The sequence below is a fragment of the Coregonus clupeaformis genome, chromosome 7, assembly GCF_020615455.1.
Source record: "Coregonus clupeaformis isolate EN_2021a chromosome 7, ASM2061545v1, whole genome shotgun sequence".
Lineage (NCBI taxonomy): Eukaryota > Metazoa > Chordata > Actinopteri > Salmoniformes > Salmonidae > Coregonus > Coregonus clupeaformis.
The window spans coordinates 58,902,182-58,925,145 of NC_059198.1; the positions used below are offsets into that span (position 1 = coordinate 58,902,182).

Here is a 22,964-nt window from a genome sequence, read left to right on the forward strand (position 1 = left end):
GTCGACGCTCTGATGACCTCCCTTGCCGGCGGAATGGTCGGAACCTCAGGTGCCGCTGGGGGGGCGGAGCCCTCTCTCCTGCTGCTGCTCGGGGTCGCCGTCTGACGCCGGGCGCGACGCCTCGCAGTAGACCCAGATCTACTAGAGGCGGTGGAGGTGGACGGCTTCTGTGTCGCATGACTAGATCTCCCTGCCAGAGGCAGGTGTCTAGCGAGCTGCTTCCTCTCCTCGTCCAACTTCATGAAACGCTCCGACACATCCTTGACGGCGACCCTAAAAAGGCCATCGTCAGAGATGAGGGCGTTCAAGAGCGACGCTCTATCGGCCTCCTTCATGGCCGTCATGGACAGCCACAGGTGTCGTTCCGTGACCACCGAAGTGGCCATGGACCTCCCCGCACAGACAGCCGATGCTTGTGTCAGGTGGAGAATAGCGGCAGAAATTCTGGACGCCTCTTCCACCTCCTCTCTCGTGAGCTCAGTCTTACCCGTGGTTAAACGGGACAGAGAGGCCACGAGGAGGGCAATATTATTTGCTGCTGCTACAGCTTGGGCTCCCAACACGAAGGACTTCTCAACCAGTGAATCGGTCCTTCTGCGTAGGCAAGGTGGCTTTCTTGGATGAGGGCCAGGGACTCGAACCCGGCACGAGATACGCAGCCATGGCGCTCTCGAGCCTGGGGATTCCCTTAGAGAAGCCCTGCTGTCTCCCTTCCACTGTGGTGAATGTGAGGTACGCCTTGGCCGGCGAACGCGCCGCCAAGGGTGCCTCCCATGAGCCCTCAACGTACTTACTAAGAGATGGCATGGCTGGAGCTTCCCTTCCAATCTGGAGGGAATGGGAGGCAGCTTAATCTCAAGACGTTTGGCAGCCCTCTCAATGAGTCCCGGAAAATCCAAGCGCAGAGAGGCTACGGCGTAAGACAGGGCTGCTGAACTCTCAGAGCCCGTGTCGTCATCGCCCAGGGATGAACATGACCTCTCGCTTTCCAAAGGAAAGGGGGTCTTGAATATTTGGGTCATTGAGACGGATTGTTCCAAAGGAATCTCCATCTCTTTCCCAATATCCCTGTCATCTCCTGAGTCAGCGCCCTCAGATGATGCCTCAGAAGCTGAGGCTAACACTGAGCACATCCTCCAGAGGAATATCCTCCCTGAAAAATGCCCATCGCTGCTTCCTCTCTTTCAAGGAAAGGAGGGCGCAGCTGGCGCATAGTGGGGGATTAATGAGGCGGTCCCTAGCGTGCTGTGACCCTAAGCACACAAAACATAAGTCGTGGGGGTCAGCAGTCGCCATGGCGGAACAGCGACATTGAGCTCTGAAAAGAGCTTTAGGGGGTCGAAAATCTCCAGGTGTGCTCATCTCGGACGACGTCGATGATCTGGAAAATCGACGGCGATATCTTCGTCCTGAGTCTTCGTCTCTTCTTGGCTTCTTCAGTCCAGTCCAGTCGTTGAAGATAATGGGAGGCTGATTGAGGGGAAGCGTCCCCTCTTATAGGGACACCTGTACACCTATTGGCTGCAGGTGTGTGCATAATTTTGTCTCAGGCTATTTGCTGCCTAGGCAGCGGGGTAAACTAATAGGAGCAGAGCTCCCCTATGGGGCGGAACTCCACGATATAGAACCACAAGTGTCTGTCCTGTAATGAAAAGGCCCCCGCAAAATAAAATTCAAGGAACTTGTTTACCTATTTTGGTGTGCTGTTGTTACATTTGTATTGGCGTTTCAAGTCTGATGCGCTCAGGATGTTGTTAGGTGTCATTTGCGACGTGCATCATGAGCAAAGTCATTGGAACCTACCATTTCACATCCTCTGTGATAACCATGAGCAAGGGCTGATTTGGCTTTGCTGTACCACAGCCGAAGTCTGCCAGCAGCCTACCTACCAAAGGTGGCACCGTGTCCATTACAATGTAGAAAAACACATGTCTCTAAACCTTTCAATAGTTATCCATATTACCGGAGCTTCATCTTATTACTATTTCTATGGAGGATTCGCGACCGCAATCTATGGAAAATGCCAAAACTTTGGAGATAATAGATGGCGAAGTCAAAGATACTGGTTTCCATCTGTGGTGAAGTTTTCCCTAAATCTTTATAACAAATCCAGCTCCAGAACCAGCCATAGCCTAGCCAGCTGACTAATCTTTTGAATACAGTGTAGTATTGTTTGTTTTTTACAACCGATAACATTAGCTGGCTAGATAAGGTTAGCAAGCTAACTAGATAGATAGATAAGGTTAGCATGCTAGTTAGCTACACTGACAGCTGTCAGTGCCCTATTTGTTGATGTTTCTCCACTCCGCGTTCCTTCGCGTTCCTTCCCACCCCCAATTCGTGAATATGTATAAGTATCATGTATAAGTCATTCTTCAGAGGTGGAACTTAATCGACCAAATAAACGAATAGGATTAAACTCTCCTCCATGCCAGCAGCTATCAGCTTTCTCAATAAGCTCTAGTATTACTGGTAGTTGTGTACATATTGCTGTATATATTGTTTTGGTGTATATTTATTGTCATGTGTTCAATTAATGATTTATTTTTGAATGAATGAAATTTGATTTTTGTGTCAAATCGCCAATTGGCAACTCATCCCTAATGGGATTAATTGACACATAAACAAACATTACAATAATGTTCATGTGTTTTTACTACGTGCTGCAAAATGAATTGCCCCTTGGTGATAATAAAGACTACTCTACTCTACATTTCTGCTCTAGAACAGGAATTACGTCGAAATAGGGGTGGCATTGCCCTCTGGTGGCGTCCTTTAAAGCTGCAACAACAAAAAAATCTCTGTGCCCCATGACAAAATGTGTAGAATTGCAATCAAAATAGCTTGAAATATGCAAAATGTTATCTCCGACGCCAAGCCTTTAAAGTGTTCCTTCCCAGGGCCTGAGACTTGGTTCGTCCGGCCATGCACTGCCGATGTCAGAGTAAAACTCCTTGTATGCTATTTTTATCAAACTCGAGTTGTGTTCTGATTATGAGGGGGTCACTGATGAATTTGCGATCACAAAAGGGGACCCCAGCCCAAAAAAGTTTGAGGACACCTGCTCTACAACTTGCTTTAACACCTTATGATTCATAACAACAACAAAAAAAGGACCTAGCTAGCTAGCTAGCTACAACTCCATGTTTATGTTTTGGTTGTTCATAGGTAGGTTCATTTTTAAACACACGTGATTGTCACCAGCACTGTGTGTGGCGCACTAGCTGCTACACCCTACACTGCAATATCACTTGCATGTTAATGTAAGAGAGCTGTACACTCATGATGCCTGCAAAGGCATCAATTCCACAGTTATTGGAAGCCTTGAGCACAATGAAAAGAACATAGGACTCTCTGTACCAACAGAGCAATGTTTCATTGCTTGACACAGCCAAAGACCCTTTCAATTCTATTTCTGTCTTTCAGCAGGATGAGTGGAGCTGGAGGTGGAGAGCAGTCCCTGTTCTTTCTAATTCTCCCTGACCTGAGGAAGCTGTGCTGTGTCACCCTGTCCTTGCAGTCTGATGACGGAGAAGTGAGAAACAAGCAGGTGAAAACATGCAGGTGAGACAGCTGCTCAGAGTTTGCTTGGAGGTTGCTTGAATAAATACAGGTTCTTATTTTTTGATTGATGAATTAAAGGAGGCAAAGTTCAAAATGCCCAATCTCTTCTTAACCCAATGGTAATGTATTTATCTTTCTGTAAGAAACTCAGGTTGTTTTTGAATGAATTATGAAAACCTTTGAGGTGCAAAAAGGTTGCACAGTTCTTCTCTAGTTTAAAATCGACTTTTTACATTTTTATTAAAGTGCATTGTTGCTGTTCTCAGGTTAATAAGCAGACCAATTGAATTAACTTTCCTATATTCACTTTCAGGGAGCTGTTGTTATTGTATGCAGACATCATTGCCTCTCCGGTATTGGGGTGCTTCTCGGAGATCACAATGGTGATGGCGGTAAGTCTGCACTCAAGTCCGTATTTAATAGTCCATGAAACATACTAATCTCCCGTGGGCAAATTCTGCGTGTAGACCGAGTGAATCTGCCAGGACTGAATGGGATGTGTGATATCCGAGCAACATTAGTTCCGGTTTTTAGGTTTTCATGTCTGGTTATTTGGACATATCAGGATTGGGTGAAGGTGGTGCTTTGGCTGTGAGTTTCCATTTGCGAGGGTGAAGACTTTGCCGGAACACTCAATTTCTAACACGTTTGAACACAGAAGTTAATCAGGCAGCTGACCAAATTACACAAAATTTTACTTCTGGTTAACGTTTGGCAAAATGTACTTGTGGCAACAAGCCAACACAATACTTTTTCTCCTGCAAATATTTTAGTAAGATGATGATACACTTTTTGAAACAATCAGTTGAAAATCATGCATTTATGAATTGTGTGAAATGTATTTTACTCAGTATTGTCAGTAGTTCCCCTGTATACTTTGTCTCATACACTTTCATTAGTATGATTACCAATGACTGCACTAAATCAGGTCATTGGAGCCTTTGATCTGGCTTGTTTACCAATTGTTGGAGGTTATGTAAGAGCACAGTGAGTAAAACACCACCTTCACATGCCATGTAACATGACACCAACAAGGTGTGCACGCAAGGGAGGCTTTGTCACGACTCTCCAATCATAGGAAATTGTTTGTTTTTCTTAGAGGGAGATATATGGGTTGTGTTCATTAGGCACCAAATGGAAGCCAATGGACTGAAACGGGAAAGGACTTCCTGGACTTGTCAAATAACAAACGCTCATTGTCGATTTCAGTTGCAAAAAGTTTGAAGGCAGTTTCCGTTGCATGCCCTAATGAACACAACCCTGGATTTTCTATGGATTTTGAGGAGGGATTTACCCCGTTTCACATTGCACGATTACACAATCGGCTTCTCTCTCTAATCTATCATTGTAACTCAATTAAATTGTAGTGTTTAATAATCTTATATGGAATGGGTAGCATAATGCGACATAAACGGGTACTCTTTCATTTATTAATTCATCCACTGAAATACTGTCTCTGGTTTAAATGGATGATGTAAAGAGGTTAATAGTGCGTGAGAAAATGAGAAATGTGTGTGCGTGTGATGTGTGAGTGAGTGTAACTTATGTGTCTGCGTGCCTGCACGTCTCCTGCAGAGGCATGTTGCATGCAACCCAAAATGGTTGGTCTGCAATCCAAACACTGTCATTTTTTTCACCCCTTCTGGATTGTAGCCAAAATAATAGAAAAACAAAAACAATATTATAATTGTCCAAATGTAGTATCATTTTAAGCTGCGTATAATGGTTTGAGCTGCTTTACAAAAACATAGAAACAACAGGTTCTCCATATTTTAATCTTAATTTCAAACAAAAACAATGAATGGTTTTCTATTTGTGAAACACCAATAACTTCCTAACTGGAAAATCTGCATGATTAACCCCTGCATGTAAACATGTAATCTACATTGTGCATCTGCTCCAGCACTCCATTTGCTTTCACTAGTGCTCCACACACAGTTCTGGTGAATCATTGACTGTGTTGCAGTTGTTTAACAATCTTCCCTTTAACCGAGTGTGTCAGCAGAAGACTCAATGATCCCTTGTTTGACCAAATAATTGTTTGTTTCATATTATTGAATTCAAACTTTTCCCCCTAACAGATTCCCTTTTTTAAGAGAGGAATAGTACAAGCTTATGTACAACGACACAGTCTGCAGGTAAGCTTGGGCTGGCCTAGTTGTCATTCACTCTCACTCATTACTTCTGCAATTTTGACCAAGTTTAGAAACCAATTCAGATAAATGTTTTATGAGTATGTTAGTTTTACATTCATTATCCACATCCACGTTTTAAATATCATTGTATGTCAAACAGTTGTTTTTCATGAAATGTGAGATATTTTGTTCTTACTGCTGTTATTTTCTACTTGTGAGGTCTTGCCCGGCTTTTCCTGTGACCCCTTAAATGCTCACTTCAGTAATTGGTCCCCTGGTTGAGAATCACTGATATAGAATGCAGTATCATAGACAGGTGGATGATGTCTAGTCAGTTAAGTTACATGTAGTCTCTCTGTGTTGTGTTTGGGCAGATGGGCTCTCCTCAGAGGGTTCTCCCTGGTATTCTGCAGACCTGTCTGTCCTACTCCTTGACCAGCAGGCTGGCTCCAAACTGGAACAAAGTCGGACAGTTCCTTATTGCTGGTTTGTACTAGTACTGTATATAGGAATATGGAATTAATATAATGGCACTGTTTTATGTTAGTAATATTGTTATTGGCTAGTTATTATGATATACAGTAGTTAGCCTACCACCTGTCTGTTTTATCTAGGAGAGGAGATCGATGAGGCCTTCTTTCTAAATTGTATTGTTTTGAACTCATCCATCATGGCTGCCGGAATTTCCCTAATCCATGGTATTTTCCATTGCCCTTTTTATGGCTCATCATCAAATTAAAGCGTTTGTCATTTACAAAGTAAGAAAAGCGGATAGTTAATAGACTGTTACAGGTCCCATTCTCTTGGGCCTGATAACATTGAATTATTTCCGAACAGGGGCCCTTTCCCTGTCTTTCCTGGAATTCTGTTTCTAGTTGGAAGTGATTTCGCTAGACGGTTGCAAAGGTCACTGTTTAATCGCAGTCCTGTTGAGAAGGCATATCTATAATCGCAGTGACTCTGCAAATATGTTACGCCACCCTCCATTACCTTCACCTTGGGCCTATTTTATATGACATTGAGTATTTGATTCACACACACACGCACACATACAGTACCACTCAAAAGTTTGGACACACCTACTCATTCAAGGGTTTTTCTTAATTGTTACTATTTTCTACATTGTAGAATAATAGTGAATACATCAAAACAATGAAATAACACATATGGAATCATGTACAGTGAGGGAAAAAAGTATTTGATCCCCTGCTGATTTTGTACGTTTGCCCACTGACAAATATATTATCAGTCTATAATTTTAATGGTAGGTTTATTTGAACAGTGAGAGACAGAATAACAACTAAAAAATCCGGAGAAACGCATGTCAATGAGGGAAATAAGTATTTGACCCCCTCTCAATCAGAAAGATTTCTGGCTCCCAGGTGTCTTTTATACAGGTAACGAGCTGAGATTAGGAGCACACTCTTAAAGGGAGTGCTCCTAATCTCAGCTTGTTACCTGTATAAAGGACACCTGTCCACAGAAGCAATCAATCAATCAGATTCCAAACTCTCCACCATGGCCAAGACCAAAGAGGATGTCAGGGACAAGATTGTAGACCTACACAAGGCTGGAATGGGCTACAAGACCATCGTCAAGCAGCTTGGTGAGAAGGTGACAACAGTTGGTGCGATTATTTTGCAAATGGACGAAACACAAAAGAACTGTCAATCTCCCACGGCCTGGGGCTCCATGCAAGATCTCACCTCGTGGAGTTGCAATGATCATGAGAACAGTGAGGAATCAGCCCAGAACTACACGGGAGGATCTTATCAATGATCTCAAGGCAGCTGGGACCATAGTCACCAAGAAAACAATTGGTAACACACTACGCCGTGAAGGACTGAAATCTTGCAGCGCCCGCAAGGTCCCCCTGCTCAAGAAAGCACATATACAGGCCCGTCTGAAGTTTGCCAATGAACATCTGAATGATTCAGAGGATAACTGGGTGAAAGTGTTGTGGTCAGATGAGACCAAAATGGAGCTCTTTGGCATCAACTCAACTCGCCGTGTTTGGAGGAGGAGGAATGCTGCCTATGACCCCAAGAACACCATCCCCACCGTCAAACATGGAGGTGGAAACATTATGCTTTGGGGATGTTTTTCTGCTAAGGGGACAGGACAACTTCACCGGATCAAAGGGACGATGGACGGGGCCATGTACCGTCAAATCTTTGGTGAGAACCTCCTTCCCTCAGCCAGGGCATTGAAAATGGGTCGTGGATGGGTATTCCAGCATGACAATGACCCAAAACACACGGCCAAGGCAACAAAGGAGTGGCTCAAGAAGAGGCAAATTAAGGTCCTGGAGTGGCCTAGCCAGTCTCCAGACCTTAATCCCATAGAACATCTGTGGAGGGTGCTGAAGGTTCGAGTTGCCAAACGTCAGCATCGAAACCTTAATGACTTGGAGAAGATCTGCTGAGATGTGTGCAAACCTGGTGGCCAACTACAAGAAACGTCTGACCTCTGTGGTTGCCAACAAGGGTTTTGCCACCAAGTACTAAGTCATGTTTTGCAGAGGGGTCAAATACTTATTTCCCTCATTAAAATGCAAATACATTTATAACATTTTTGACATGCGTTTTTCTGAATGTTGTTGTTGTCATTCTGTCTCTCACTGTTCAAATAAACCTACCATTAAAATTATAGACTGATCATGTCTTTGTCAGTGGGCAAACGTACAAAATCAGCAGGGGATCAAATACTTTTTTTCCCTCACTGTAGTAACCAAAAAAGCGTTAAACAAATCAAAATATATTTTATATTTGAGATTCTTCAAATAGCCACCCTTTGCCTTAATGACAGCTTTGCACACTCTTGGCATTCTCTCAACCAGCTTCACCGGGAATGCTTTTCCAACATTCTTGAAGGAGTTCCCACATATGCTAAGCACTTGTTGGCTGCTTTTCCTTCACTCTGCCGTCCGACTCATCTCAAACCATCTCAGTTGGGTTGAGGTCGGGGGATTGTGGAGGCCAGGTCATCTGATGCAGTACTCCGTCACTCTTCTTGGTAAAATAGCCCTTATACAGCCTGGAGGTGTGTTGGGTCATTGTCCTGTTGAAAAACAAATGATAGTCCCACTAAGCCCAAACCAGATGGGATGGTGTATCGCTGCAGAATGCTGTGGTAGCCATGCTGGTTAAGTGTGCCTTGAATTCGAAATAAATCACAGACAGTGTCACCAGCAAAGCACCCCCACACCATAACACCTCCTCCTCCATGCTTTACGGTGGGAAATACACATGCGGAGATCATCCGTTCACCCACACTGCGTCTCACAAAGACACGGCGGTTGGAACCAAAAATCTCAAATTTGGACTCCAGACCAAAGGACAAATTTCCACTAGTCTAATGTCCATTGGTCGTGTTTCTTGGCCCAAGCAGGTCACTTCTTCTTATTGGTGTCCTTTAGTAGTGGTTTCTTTGCAGCAATTCGACCATGAAGGCCTGATTCACACAGTCCCCTCTGAACAGTTGATATTGATATGTGTCTGTTACTTGAACTCTGTGAAGCATATATTTGGGCTGCAATTTCTGAGGCTGGTAACTCTAATGAACTTATCCTCTGCAGCAGAGGTAATTCTGGGTCTTCCTTTCCTATGGCGGTCCTCATGAGAGCCAGTTTCATCATAGCGCTTGATGGTTTTTGCAACTGCACTTGAAGAAACTTTCAAAGTTCTTGAAATGTTCCGTATTGACTGACCTTCATGTCTTAAAGTAATGATGGACTGTCGTTTCTCTTTGCTTATTTGAGCTGTTCTTGCCATAATATGGACTTGGTCTTTAACCAAATAGGGCTATCTTCTGTATACCCCCCACTACCTTGTCACAACACAACTGATTGGCTCAAACGCATTAAGAGGGAAAGAATTTCCACAAATGAACTTTTAAGAAGGCACACCTGTTAATTGAAATGCATTCCAGGTGACTACCTCATGAAGCTGGTTGAGAGAATGCCAAGAGTGTGCAAAGCTGTCATCAAGGCAAAGGGTGGCTATTTGAAGAATCTCAAATATAAAATATATTTTGATTTGTTTAACGCTTTTTTGGTTACTACATGATTCCATATGTGTTATTTCATAGTTTTGATGTCTTCACTATTATTCTACAATGTAGAAAATAGTAAAAATAAAGAAAAACCCTTGAATGAGTAGATGGATGGGATCCATGAACAGCCTGTCTGGCACTTATTTAGATTACGACTATGAGAACAGTGCTGCTTAGACAACTACAGTAATGTTATCGTTAATGCTGCATCATTACTGCCGTTGCATCTCTCACAAGCCCCCCAGCCCCCATAATCTATAAATAAATTAAGTTGATTTTTTTATAACACCATCTCAAGAGCCTGGCCAAGAGGAGAGAAAATGTATCTGATGTCCTCCAAATCCTTTATGTTTTACATGAGCGTGTCCAGGTCTTATGATAGCAGACCGGGCAAAGGACAGACTGTCCTTCGACTTGGAGTTCGTTCCGTGCTAAACGTGACCTTCCTTGCCAACTGTATTCTTTTTTATCTAGTCCTTCATGGCTGCCAGAATGACACACACGTACACACACACGTATGCATGCGCGCACATACACACACACACAGAGAGAGAGACACACACGTCTCACACGCACGCGCACACACACACGAACACACACACAGAGAGAGAGACACACACTGATCAATAGATGACTAGTACTAATCCAACTATATTGTACTGCAACAACACTACTCTATGTTTGATTACTTAACCATGTCTGTTGATCTTGTTCACTTTCTAGGGAGGGATTTTCTGGCTGATTCGGGGAAGCTCAATGCCATTGGTAGGTGTTTGAGTGTGAATGATCACCTGTTACACTTTCAGTATCCTTTACAACATTGGTTTAGAAATTATTTGAGCTATTTATGCTATTTCTCACAACCTTTAACCTTTAGCTCTCGAACCACAGTGGTATACGCAGAGCCATATATAGAGATATAGAGGTCACTATACTATATATGGCTCTGGGTTTAAGGTTTCCTATAGTGGAAAGGCTATAATAACAATTCTAGTTGCTATAACCAAATGCATTAGGCTTAATTCTGAGTTATTGTTAATTGCTCAGTAAATGACAAATCTTAGGACATACAGTGGGGAGAACAAGTATTTGAAACACTGCCGATTTTGCAGGTTTTCCTACTTACAAAGCATGTAGAGGTCTGTAATTTTTATAATAGGTACACTTCAACTGTGAGAGACGGAATCTAAAACAAAAATCCAGAAAATCACATTGTATGATTTTTAAGTAATTAATTTGCATTTTATTGCATGATATAAGTATTTGATCACCTACCAACCAGTAAGAATTCCGGCTCTCACAGACCTGTTAGTTTTTCTTTAAGAAGCCCTCCTGTTCTCCACTCATTACCTGTATTAACTGCACCTGTTTGAACTCGTTACCTGTATAAAAGACACCTGTCCACACACTCAATCAAACAGACTCCAACATCTCCACAATGGCCAAGACCATAGAGCTGTGTAAGGACATTTACATTACATTTACGTCATTTAGCAGACGCTCTTATCCAGAGCGACTTACAAATTGGTGCATTTACCTTATAGCCATTGGGATAACCAATTGACAATATATATATATATTTTTTATAAATATTTGTAATTTTGTGCTAATCTTATTTTTTTATATTTCTTTTGTTCTTTTTTTTTTTCTTTCTATATATTTTTTTTTATTTGAATTTTCTTTTCTTTTTTTTTTTTTTTTTTTGGGGGAGGGGTGTAGAAGGATTACTTTATCCTATCCCAGGTATTCCTTAAAGAGGTGGGGTTTCAAATGTCTCCGGAAGGTGGTGAGTGACTCCGCTGTCCTGGCGTCGTGAGGGAGCTTGTTCCACCATTGGGGTGCCAGAGCAGCGAACAAGGACATCAGGGATAAAATTGTAGACCTGCACAAGGCTGGGATGGGCTACAGGACAATAGGCAAGCAGCTTGGTGAGAAGGCAACAACTGTTGGCGCAATTATTAGAAAATGGAAGAAGTTCAAGATGACGAGGGGCTCCATGCAAGATCTCACCTCGTGGGGCATCAATGATCATGAGGAAGGTGAGGGATCAGCCCAGAACTACACGGCAGGACCTGGTCAATGACCTGAAGAGAGCTGGGACCACAGTCTCAAAGAAAACCATTAGTAACACACTACGCCGTCATGGATTAAAATCCTGCAGCACTCGCAAGGTCCCCCTGCTCAAGCCAGCGCATGTCCAGGCCCATCTGAAGTTTGCCAATGACCATCTGGATGATCCAGAGGAGGAATGGGAGAAGGTCATGTGGTCTGATGAGACAAAAATATAACTTTTTGGTCTAAACTCCACTCGCCGTGTTTGGAGGAAGAAGAATGATGAGTACAACCCCAAGAACACCATCCCAACCGTGAAGCATGGAGGTGGAAACATCATTCTTTGGGGATGCTTTTCTGCAAAGGGGACAGGAGGACTGCACCGTATTGAGGGGAGGATGGATGGGGCCATGTATCGCGAGATCTTGGCCAACAACCTCCTTCCCTCAGTAAGAGCATTGAAGATGGGTCATGGCTGGGTCTTCCAGCATGACAACGACCCAAAACACACAGCCAGGGCAACTAAGGAGTGGCTCCGTAAGAAGCATCTCAAGGTCCTGGAGTGGCCTAGCCAGTCTCCAGACCTGAACCCAATAGAACATCTTTGGAGGGAGCTGAAAGTCCGTATTGCCCAGTGACAGCCCCGAAACCTGAAGGATCTGGAGAAGGTCTGTATGGAGGAGTGGGCCAAAATCCCTGCTGCAGTGTGTGCAAACCTGGTCAAGACCTACAGGAAACGTATGATCTCTGTAATTGCAAACAAAGATTTCTGTACCAAATATTAAGTTTTGCTTTTCTGATGTATCAAATACTTATGTCATGCAATAAAATGCAAATTAATTACTTAAAAATCATACAATGTGATTTTCTGGATTTTTGTTTTAGATTCCGTCTCTCACAGTTGAAGTGTACCTATGATAAAAATTACAGACCTCTACATGCTTTGTAAGTTGGAAAACCTGCAAAATCGGCAGTGTATCAAATACTTGTTCTCCCCACTGTAGTCAATTTAAATAGTCCTCACCATGTATCACCAGTTTTTGGTCATGGTGAGTGGTTAGCATCTGTTGTTGTAGCCTCTGTAACTTTTATACTCATCATTATTCATGATTTCTCTCAAATGTTGTGCACAGATTTGTTTACATCCCTGTTTGTGAGCATTTCTCTTTTGCCAAGATAATCCATTGACCTGACAGGTGTGGCATATCAAGAAGCTGATTAAACAGCATGATCATTACACAGGTGCACCTTGTGCTGGGGACAATAAAAGGCCACTCTAAAATGTGCAGTTTTGACACACAAGACAATGCCACAGATGTCTCAAGTTTTGAGGGCGCGTGCAATTAGCATGCTGACTGCAGGAATGTCAACCAGAGCTATTGTCAGATAATTTAATGTTCTGAAACAAAGTTGAAAATGTCCCAGTTCTTCCATGGCCTGCATACTCACCAGACATGTCACCCATTGAGCATGTTTGGGATGCTCTGGATTGACGTGTACGACAGCTTGTTCCAGTTCCCGCCAATATCCAGCAACTTCGCACAGCCATTAAAGAGGAGTGGGACAACATGTGTCGCGCTGCATGAGGCAAATGGTGGTCACACCAGATACTGACTGGGTGTCTGATCCACACCTCTACCTTTTTTTTAAGGTATCTGTGACCAAGTCATGTGAAATCCATAGATTAGGGCCTAATTTATTTATTTAAATTGACTGATTTCCTTATATGAACTGTAATTCAGTAAAATCTTTGAATTGTTATATGTTGCATTTATATTTTTGTTCAATATACTTAGTAAGACTACTTAGTCTACTAATTTCAGACTACTTCAATACACTATAAGTCAATTTGTCCAAATACTTGGGGGACTAGATATATAAAGCACTTTTATGTCTAAATGGTCAAACAGATATTTAATACAATTTCCCTTAAATAAAAGGTGACATTCTGTACTATCTTGTCACTTCCTGATGGGCCGCCCCCAGGTGTTAAGGGTAGGCAACAACACGTCTGCCACGCTGATCCTCAACACTGGGGCCCCTCAGGGGTGCGTGCTTAGTCCCCTCCTGTACTCCCTGTTCACCCACGACTGCGTGGCCAAGTACGACTCCAACACCATCATTACATTTGCTGACGACACAACAGTGGTAGGCCTGATCACCGACAACAGTGAGACAGCCTATAGGGAGGAGGTCAGAGACCTGGCAGTGTGGTGCCAGGATAACAACCTCTCCCTCAATGTGAGCAAGACAAAGGAGCTGATCGTGGACTACAGGAAAAGGAGGGCCGAACAGGCCCCCATTAACATCGACGCGACTGTAGTGGAGCGGGTCGAGAGTATCAAGTTCCTTTGTGTCCACATCACCAACAAACTATCATGGTCCAAACACACCAAACAGTGGTGGAGAGGGCACGACAACACCTTTTCCCCCTCAGGAGACTGAAAAGATTTAGCACGGGTCCCCAGATCCTCAAAAGGTTATACAGCTGCACCATCGAGAGCATCCTGACCGGTTGCATCATCGCCTGGTATGGCAACTGTTCGGCATCCGACCGTAAGGCGCTACAGAGGGTAGTGCGTACGGCCCAGTATATCACTGGGGCCAAACTTCCTGCAATCCAGGACCTATATACTAGGCGGTGTCAGAGAAAGGCCCAGAAAATGGTCAAAGACTCCAGTCACCCAAGCCATAGACTGTTCTCTCTGCTACCGCACGGCAAGCAGTACCGGAGCGCCAAGCCTAGGTCCAAAAGGCTCCTTAACAGCTTCTACCCCCAAGCCATAAGACTGCTGAACAATTAATCAAATGGCCACCTGGACTATTTACATTGACACCCCCCTTTTGTTTTTACACTGCTGCTACTCGCTGTTTATTATCTATGCATAGTCACTTTACCCCTACCTACATGTACAAATTACCTCGACTAACCTGTACCCCCGCACATTGACTCTGTACAGGTACCCCCTGTATATAGCCTCGTTATTGTTATTTTATTGTGTTACTTTTTATTTTTATTTTTACTTTAGTTTATTAAGTAAATATTTTCTTAACTTTATTTATTGAACTGCATTGTTGGTTAAGGGCTTGTAAGTCAGCATTTCATGGTAAGGTCTACACCTGTTGTATTCGGCGCATGTGACAAATACAATTTGAATTGATTTGATCTCAAATTCAAATTGCTGGGCTGTAGCTTTAATGTCCAAATACATATGGTGAGGACTGTACAGGACTGTACTGTACATATAAACTTCCACCTGACATTGACATGGCATGACTAAGTGAAAAATCAACTTGAGTAGAAAGATGTTGGTATTCACCCCTGTACAGATGTATTTGACGGAATTATATAGAATTTTTTTTAGGGGTATTTAGGCCACTTTAAAATGAAGTGTTACCAGCCTCTAATCCAACAGAATGACAAGGTTCAATGTTTCCATTGCCAGTGATGGAGCTGAGTGCCAATGAGAGCCAGCTGTGTGTCAGTGTGGAGGCCAACACTGTCCGACTCCCTCCAACCAGGGTGAGCCCAGCAGCCAGTCAAAACACCCCTACGTACTCACTCACTCACTCACTCACACACACGCACACGTACGCACGCAACACACACACACACACACACACACACACACACACACACACACACACACACACACACACACACACACACACACAATGCTGTAAAAATAAAAGCAGTGGTCTCACTGTCTGATCTTCCATAGAACACTGCTAAAACAGTACGTTAGAAGAACCAAACCTAACAAGGGCCTATTCACTGGCAATTCTCCCCCAACACAATGTATTGTACCATGCATCACACTGCCAGACAGACAATAACAAACTACACACCTTCATCAAGTATTTTTACCTTAACCATTCATCAGGTTGTCATTATAATCATTTGTTCTCAGAGCCTTCTATTTAAATTCTCATTAGTTATCTCTAGTTGTACTCAGTAACATGTATTTTTTAAGGATTTTATGGTTGACTTTTAGTTGGCGGACTTTGACATCCCTCCCATGGTCCTGAGGAACTTCCATAGCCAGCCAGATGCTGTTATCCAGACCTTCTCAATGTCCAGCAACTGGTGTTACATTCTGCCAAGGTCAGCACTTTGACATGTTTTATTTTCCTTTTAAAGGTAGACTCAGCAATTTCACAGCAGTCACGTCATCACATTTTGGTCGACGCTTTTATCCACAGCGACTTACAGTAGAGTGCATACATTTTCATACTTTTTTCATACTGGTCCCCTGTGGGAATCGAACCCACAACCCTAGCGTTGCAAGCACCATGCAGATTATTTCAGTATTCATAATAACAAGTGTTACGAGCACACAGGCAGCGGTTTGTACACACGTACGTGCACACAGGCAGGAATTTGAAAAAAAAGACACTGTAAACCAGTGGAGGATGGTGGGAGGAGCTATAGGAGGACAGGATCATTGTAATGGCTGGAATGGAATAAATGGAGAAAAAGAACATTGCGATGACAGGTTGGATTGAATTGTTGATATGCCAGAGAACTTGAATTCTTATGTATGAACAGAGAATAACATAAAACATAAGAACATCAAAATCAGGGTTGGGCTCAATTCCATTTCAATTCAGTCAATTCAGGAAGTGAACATACATTTAGCAATTTCAGTTTACCTCCTGAATTTACTGAATTAAAATGGAATTGAGCCCAAACCTGAATAAAATAGAAGGTATAGGTTTAGGATATTAATTTGAGGTTTAAAAAGGCTTCTAAAGTTTGTAATTTCCACTTTGAAATGTCAGACTTGATTTTCCCTTACGATAAATGTATCAACACCAACAAAAATGTCCATGAATTATAATCACATAATAATTCAAATGTCCTGTTGCTGCAGGATTATTTTCCTGCTGTAGCAAACTGGCTCAAATTAAGATTTGACAAATTAAGATCCAAATTAAGATCCGACATCTGTACAACCTGTCAATATTGTATGTCTTCACTGATATGTTATAGGTACACTTGATATATAGCTTCCGTCTGTGTTGTGTGTAGCATGAAAAGGGGTCAGATTGTCAGCATCAGTCACCGGATGCCCGCCGAGAGCCCCTTCCAGTGCTACGCTGACATCCAGAATCACTGGAGCAGTCTGGTAGGTTACAGCCTGGTCCCACATCTGTTTGTGCTGTCATGCCAACTGCTATGGTCACTGTCATGACAATGGCTATAGGAGTTGGCAAGACAGCACAAACCGATCTGAGACCAGGCTAGGTAAGTTACACTTCACATTAACTACCCTTCATAAGGGCTGCATAAAGCTGCCATGAAAGAGACATCTCTACGAGTCATAACTACGAGTTTTTCCTGACCACGTTACCTGACTAGGAAAAGCTCTGTGCCCTAGTTAAAGGTTGTGATTCCAGGTTGGGTCAAGCTGACTGTAGTGAACCATGTGTCACTGTAAAATCAGACTTATTCACTAATAGGTCACCTAATTGGCTAGGCTTCAAGTTCTTTGGTGTCCACATCACCAACAAACTATCATGGTCCAAACACACCAAGACATTCGTGAAGAGGGCACGACAAAGCCTATTCCCCCTCAGGAGACTGAGAAAATGTGGCATGGGTCCTCAGATCCTCAAAAAGTTATACAGCTGCACAATCGAGAGCATCCTGACTGGTTGCATCACCGCCTGGTATAGCAACTGCTCGGCCTCCGACCGCAAGGCACTACAGAGGGTAGTGCGTACGGCCCAGTACATCACTGGGGCCAAGCTTCCTGCCATCCAGGACCTCTATACCAGGCGGTGTCAGAGGAAGGCCCTACAAATTATCAAAGACTCCAGCCACCCTAGTCATAGACTGTTCTCCCTGCTACCGCACGGCAAGCGGTACCGGAGCGCCAAGTCTAGGTCCAAAAGGCTTCTACACTCAAGCCATAAGACTCCTGAACAGCTAATCATGGCTACCCGGACTATTTGCAAACTTGACGGTGGTCTGTCAACATCTGTCAGCAACTAAACATGGACTTGGCCTGGCGGAGTGTGTGTGCTTGTGTGTGCCTGTATGCGTGTGAGTGTGTGTGGACTTGGCCTGTCAGAATAACGGTATGACTCACTAACGTTGGCTGGAAACAAACCAGCAGATTTCACACCCACGCTGCCTAACAGTTTACTCCACCATCATGTTGTTGTTTAAAAAAAAAATAATAATATATATATATATATATATATATATATATATATATATATATATTTAATTTTTTGAGGGTAGATCAGCTTAATATTGCAGATAGATTGTAACTTCCATCAATGTAATTGTCTGCATCACTTCCAATCCCCCATGTTTTATATATATATATATATATGTATACATACATATACATACATACACATACACATACATATACACATACATATATATATATATATATATATATATATATACACATATACATACACATATACACACACATACATACATACATACATACATACACATACATATCCTTTAAAAATATATATATATACAGTGGGGAAAAAAGTATTTAGTCAGTCACCAACTGTGCAAGTTCTCCCACTTAAAAAAGATGAGAGAGGCCTGTAATTTTCATCATAGGTACACGTCAACTATGACAGACAAAATGAGGAAAAAAAAATCCAGAAAATCACATTGTAGGATTTTTAATGAATTTATTTGCAAATTATGGTGGAAAATAAGCATTTGGTCAATAATAAAAGTTTCTCAATACTTTGTTATATACCCTTTGTTGGCAATGACACAGGTCAAACGTTTTCTGTAAGTCTTCACAAGGTTTTCACACACTGTTGCTGGTATTTTGGCCCATTCCTCTGTGCAGATCTCCTCTAGAGCAGTGATGTTTTAGGGCTGTTGCTGGGCAACACGGACTTTCAACTCCCTCCAAAGATTTTCTATGGGGTTGAGATCTGGAGACTGGCTAGGCCACTCCAGGACCTTGAAATGCTTCTTACGAAGCCACTCCTTCAGTTGCCGGGCGGTGTGTTTGGGATCATTGTCATGCTGAAAGACCCAGCCACGTTTCATCTTCAATGGCCTTGCTGATGGAAGGAGGTTTTCACTCAAAATCTCACGATACATGGCCCTATTCATTCTTTCCTTTACACGGATCAGTTGTCCTGGTCCCTTTGCAGAAAAACAGCCCCAAAGCATGATGTTTCCACCCCCATGCTTCACAGTAGGTATGGTGTTCTTTGGATGCAACTCAGCATTCTTTGTCCTCCAAACACGACGAAGTTGAGTTTTTACCAAAAAGTTCTATTTTGGTTTCATCTGACCATATGACATTCTCCCAATCCTCTTCTGGATCATCCAAATGCACTAGCAAACTTCAGACGGGGCCTGGACATGTACTGGCTTAAGCAGGGGGGACTCGTCTTGCACTGCAGGGATTTGAGTCCCTGGCGCGTAGTGTGTTACTGATGGTAGGCTTTGTAACTTTGGTCCCAGCTCTCTGCAGGTCATTCACTAGGGTCCCCCGTGTGGTTCTGGGATTTTTGCTCACCGTTCTTGTGATCATTTTGACCCCACCGGGGTGAGATCTTGCGTGGAGCCCCAGATCGAGGAGATTATCAGTGGTCTTGTATGTCTTCCATTTCTAATAATTGCTCCCACAGTTGATTTCTTCAAACCAAGCTGCTTACCTATTGCAGATTCAGTCTTCCCAGCCTGGTGCAGGTCTACAATTTTGTTTCTGGTGTCCTTTGACAGCTCTTTGGTCTTGGCCATAGTGGAGTTTGGAGTGTGACTGTTTGAGGTTGTGGACAGGTGTCTTTTATACTGATAACAAGTTCAAACAGGTGCCATTAATACAGGTAACGAGTGGAGGACAGAGGAGCCTCTTAAAGAAGAAGTTACAGGTCTGTGAGAGACAGAAATCTTGCTTGTTTGTAGGTGACCAAATACTTATTTTCCACCATAATTTGCAAATAAATTCATTAAAAATCCTACAATGTGATTTTCTGGATTTTTTTTTCTCAATTTGTCTGTCATAGTTGACGTGTACCTATGATGAAAATGACAGGCCCTCTCTCATCTTTTTAAGTGGGAGAACTTGCACAATTGGTGGCTGACTAAATACTTTTTTTCCCCACTGTATATATTCCCCTTTATTACTTTCCAACCACGCCACCCTTTCCCTACTTGGAGTAAACTAGTGAACAACAATGCTTAGGCCTCTACTTCCAGCTTATACTTACTATCTACATTTTATGGACACAGTCAATTTTACAATAATTATATTTTGTTTGTTTTTTCTCCTGAACTTCTACTCTCAACCTCTCCGATCATTTTCATGATGTCCATCCGGTTTGCTTCTATATGCCATATCTTTCTAACTGTGCTCTTTCACAAAAGCTCTCAACCTACAACCCATACACTTATTATGGACACAGCGTGCCTACATTATTAGTTATCTTGTTATTGTTTGTTGTTAGTTGTTATTAGTCCCATCCTTCAATTCCATTCAACACCTCCCATCTATTTTTTAACACCATCTATATAGGATTTCTATTTGCCATATATGGTCCTCTGTAGCTCAGCTGGTAGAGCACGGCGCTTGTAACGCCAAGGTAGTGGGTTCGATCCCCGGGACCACCCATACACAAAAATGTATGCACGCATGACTGTAAGTCGCTTTGAATAAAAGCGTCTGCTAAATGGCATATTATTATTATTTATATTATTATTATTATTTATATATATTTCAACTGTACTGTGATGTCTTACAAAAGTTCTGAACCTTCCTATTCTCATTGTTTCTACAGATTGTGAATTGAAAATAAACATTTTTGCTAAAAGTATTATTATTGTCACGATCGTTAGACGGAGTAGACCAAGGCGCAGCGTGATGAACGAACATGTTTATTTATCGTTAGTGATAATACAAACAATAACCGAAACAACAAACGATACGTGCAGTCCTACGGTACAGACCAAAAGGAACAAACCAACTGGAACAAGATCCCACAACTATTGTGGGAAATCAGCCTCTATAAATATGGCTCCCAATCAGAGACAACCAGCAACAGCTGACACTCGTTGCCTCTGATTGGGAACCACTCTGGCCAACACAGAAATACAACACATAGAATATACACACCCTGGCTCAACATATAGAGTCCCCAGAGCCAGGGTGTGACAGTATTTCCCTAAAGGCGCGGACTGCGACCGCGCCTAAACATAAACAAACCAGGGGAGGGCTGGGTGGGCATTCCTCCTCGGAGGCGGTTCCGGCTCCGGGCTCGCCCCACCACCCTCCAATAATCCCCGTAGCGCCCTGATCCGGTCCCGCTGGCTGGAGCTGGACTGGACATCGTAGGAGCGGATTGCTTAAGCTCCGGTGTGGAGCAGCTGACGGTACCTGACCAGGCACCCGTGACCCATGCACGGGTTGTGCCGGACTGACGACGTGCACCCCTGGCTTGGTGCGTGGAGCAGGAACGGGCGGACCGCCTGACGATGCGCACCCCTGGCTTGTGCGTGGAGCAGCGCTCGCGCCCTCTGGCCACGGCGACCGGCTGACGCGCACCCTGGCTAGTGCGTGGAGCAGGAACGGGCCGGACCGGGCTGTCGATGCGCACTCCCTGGCTTGGTGCGTGGAGCAGGAACGGGCCGGACCGGGTGTCGGCCACTGGCTGGTGCGCGAGACCTGGCTTGGTGGTGGAGCAGAACGGGCGGACCGCTGACGTGCGCACCCCTGGCTTGGTGCGTGGAGCAGGAACGGGCGGACGGGCTGTCGTCGCACCCTGGCTTGGTGCGTGGAGCAGGAATGGGCCGGACCGGGCTGGACGCACTCGCACCCCTGGCTTGGTGCGTGGAGCAGGAACGGGCCGGACCGGGCTGACGATGCGCACCCCCTGGCTTGGTGCGTGGAGCAGGAACGGGCCGGACCGGGCTGACGACTCGCACCCCTGCCTTGGTGCGTGGAGAAGGAACGGGCCGGACCGGGCTGGCGACGCACACCGTAGGCTTGGTGTGAGTGGCAGGAACAGGCCGGGCCGGGCTGGCGACGCACACCGTAGGCTTGGTGCGAGGAGCAGGAACAGGCCGGACCGGGCTGGCGACGCACACCGTAGGCTTGGTGCGAAGGGCAGGAACAGGCCGGGCCGGGCTGGCGACGCACACCGTAGGCTTGGTGCGAGGAGCAGGAACAGGCCGGGCCGGGCCGGGTGTGACAATTATGTTATTGATCGATTGACTATGACTTTTCAGATCACCCAGTAATGCTATCTGCAAGGTTAGCTCCAGCTAAATATTGCAATCCTTTAGCCATTCCTGGACCTGTGTCCAAAAACAAGCTACAAATGGACAGTACCAAAACAAATGATCTAATGATTCTGTCTCTTCGCAGCAAAATCTGCAGAGCTGGGAAGATTGTATCCCCCATATAAATAACATTCTATTGGTAGCAAGAATTTTATATAATAATTTAAATTGAAAGATTCTAAGTTTTGAATCCGGTGTCGTTTTGCGTATCAGTTCATAAACACTATGCCATGGGATCGGTACGTCAAAAATCTCTTCCCAACTATTTTGCAATCTATATGGGACGGCTGTCAATCCTTTGGTCCTTAAATGAAACTGATATACTTTTTTATTTATCACAGTTTTCCTTATCCAATTATGTTCTTTAATGCAAGGCCGACAAACAAGTTCCTTACTTTCTCACCCTTCCACTTTCCTCTTCCATTTTTGCGGTAAGGCTGCAATTATTTGGTTGTAATTTTGGGTAGAGCAGACATTTCCATATGTTTTGGTTAGCTACATGTGCGACATAACTCCACCAGTCCTACCGATGATATCATTTACGAAGATTATACCTTTTTTAAACATTTTGTCAAAAAAAAAAGTTTTTTTGTCAATTAGTATATTTGAGTTTAACCACAATATTTGTTGCATTATTTGTTTTGTCGTTTCTGGAGGATTAAATTGAAATTGCAACCAACTTTCTATGGCTTGTTTTAGAAATAGTGATATTTGGGAGATGATTTCCTTTTCAAATAACTGAAAGTGAGAGGTTGTAATCTGAATAAAGGGAAAAAGGCCATTCTTGAACATTGGGTGAGACAATCTTACTAATTTGCTAGAGAACCAGTTCGGATTTAAGTATAACTTTTGTATGACTGTCAACACCATCATGTTGT

At 43.5% G+C, this 22,964-nt stretch overlaps 1 protein-coding gene across 2 annotated transcripts in view; it reads left to right on the plus strand.

Annotated features, from left to right (window-relative positions):
* The window catches only part of LOC121569833 (uncharacterized protein C18orf63), a 35,937-nt gene that overhangs the window by 4,687 nt on the left and 8,286 nt on the right, over window positions 1–22,964 (plus strand). Inside the window, exons 2-9 of one of the 2 annotated variants that reach the window (XM_041881060.2) lie at window positions 3,427–3,564; window positions 3,878–3,956; window positions 5,646–5,702; window positions 6,074–6,185; window positions 10,476–10,517; window positions 15,251–15,327; window positions 15,800–15,909; window positions 16,837–16,933. In XM_041881060.2, the coding sequence (XP_041736994.2) occupies window positions 3,431–3,564; window positions 3,878–3,956; window positions 5,646–5,702; window positions 6,074–6,185; window positions 10,476–10,517; window positions 15,251–15,327; window positions 15,800–15,909; window positions 16,837–16,933 (708 nt within the window). In that variant the 5' untranslated portion in view covers window positions 3,427–3,430. The remainder of the gene's footprint in view (window positions 1–3,426; window positions 3,565–3,877; window positions 3,957–5,645; window positions 5,703–6,073; window positions 6,186–10,475; window positions 10,518–15,250; window positions 15,328–15,799; window positions 15,910–16,836; window positions 16,934–22,964) is intronic. The other variant, XM_041881061.2, reaches the window with a different exon arrangement.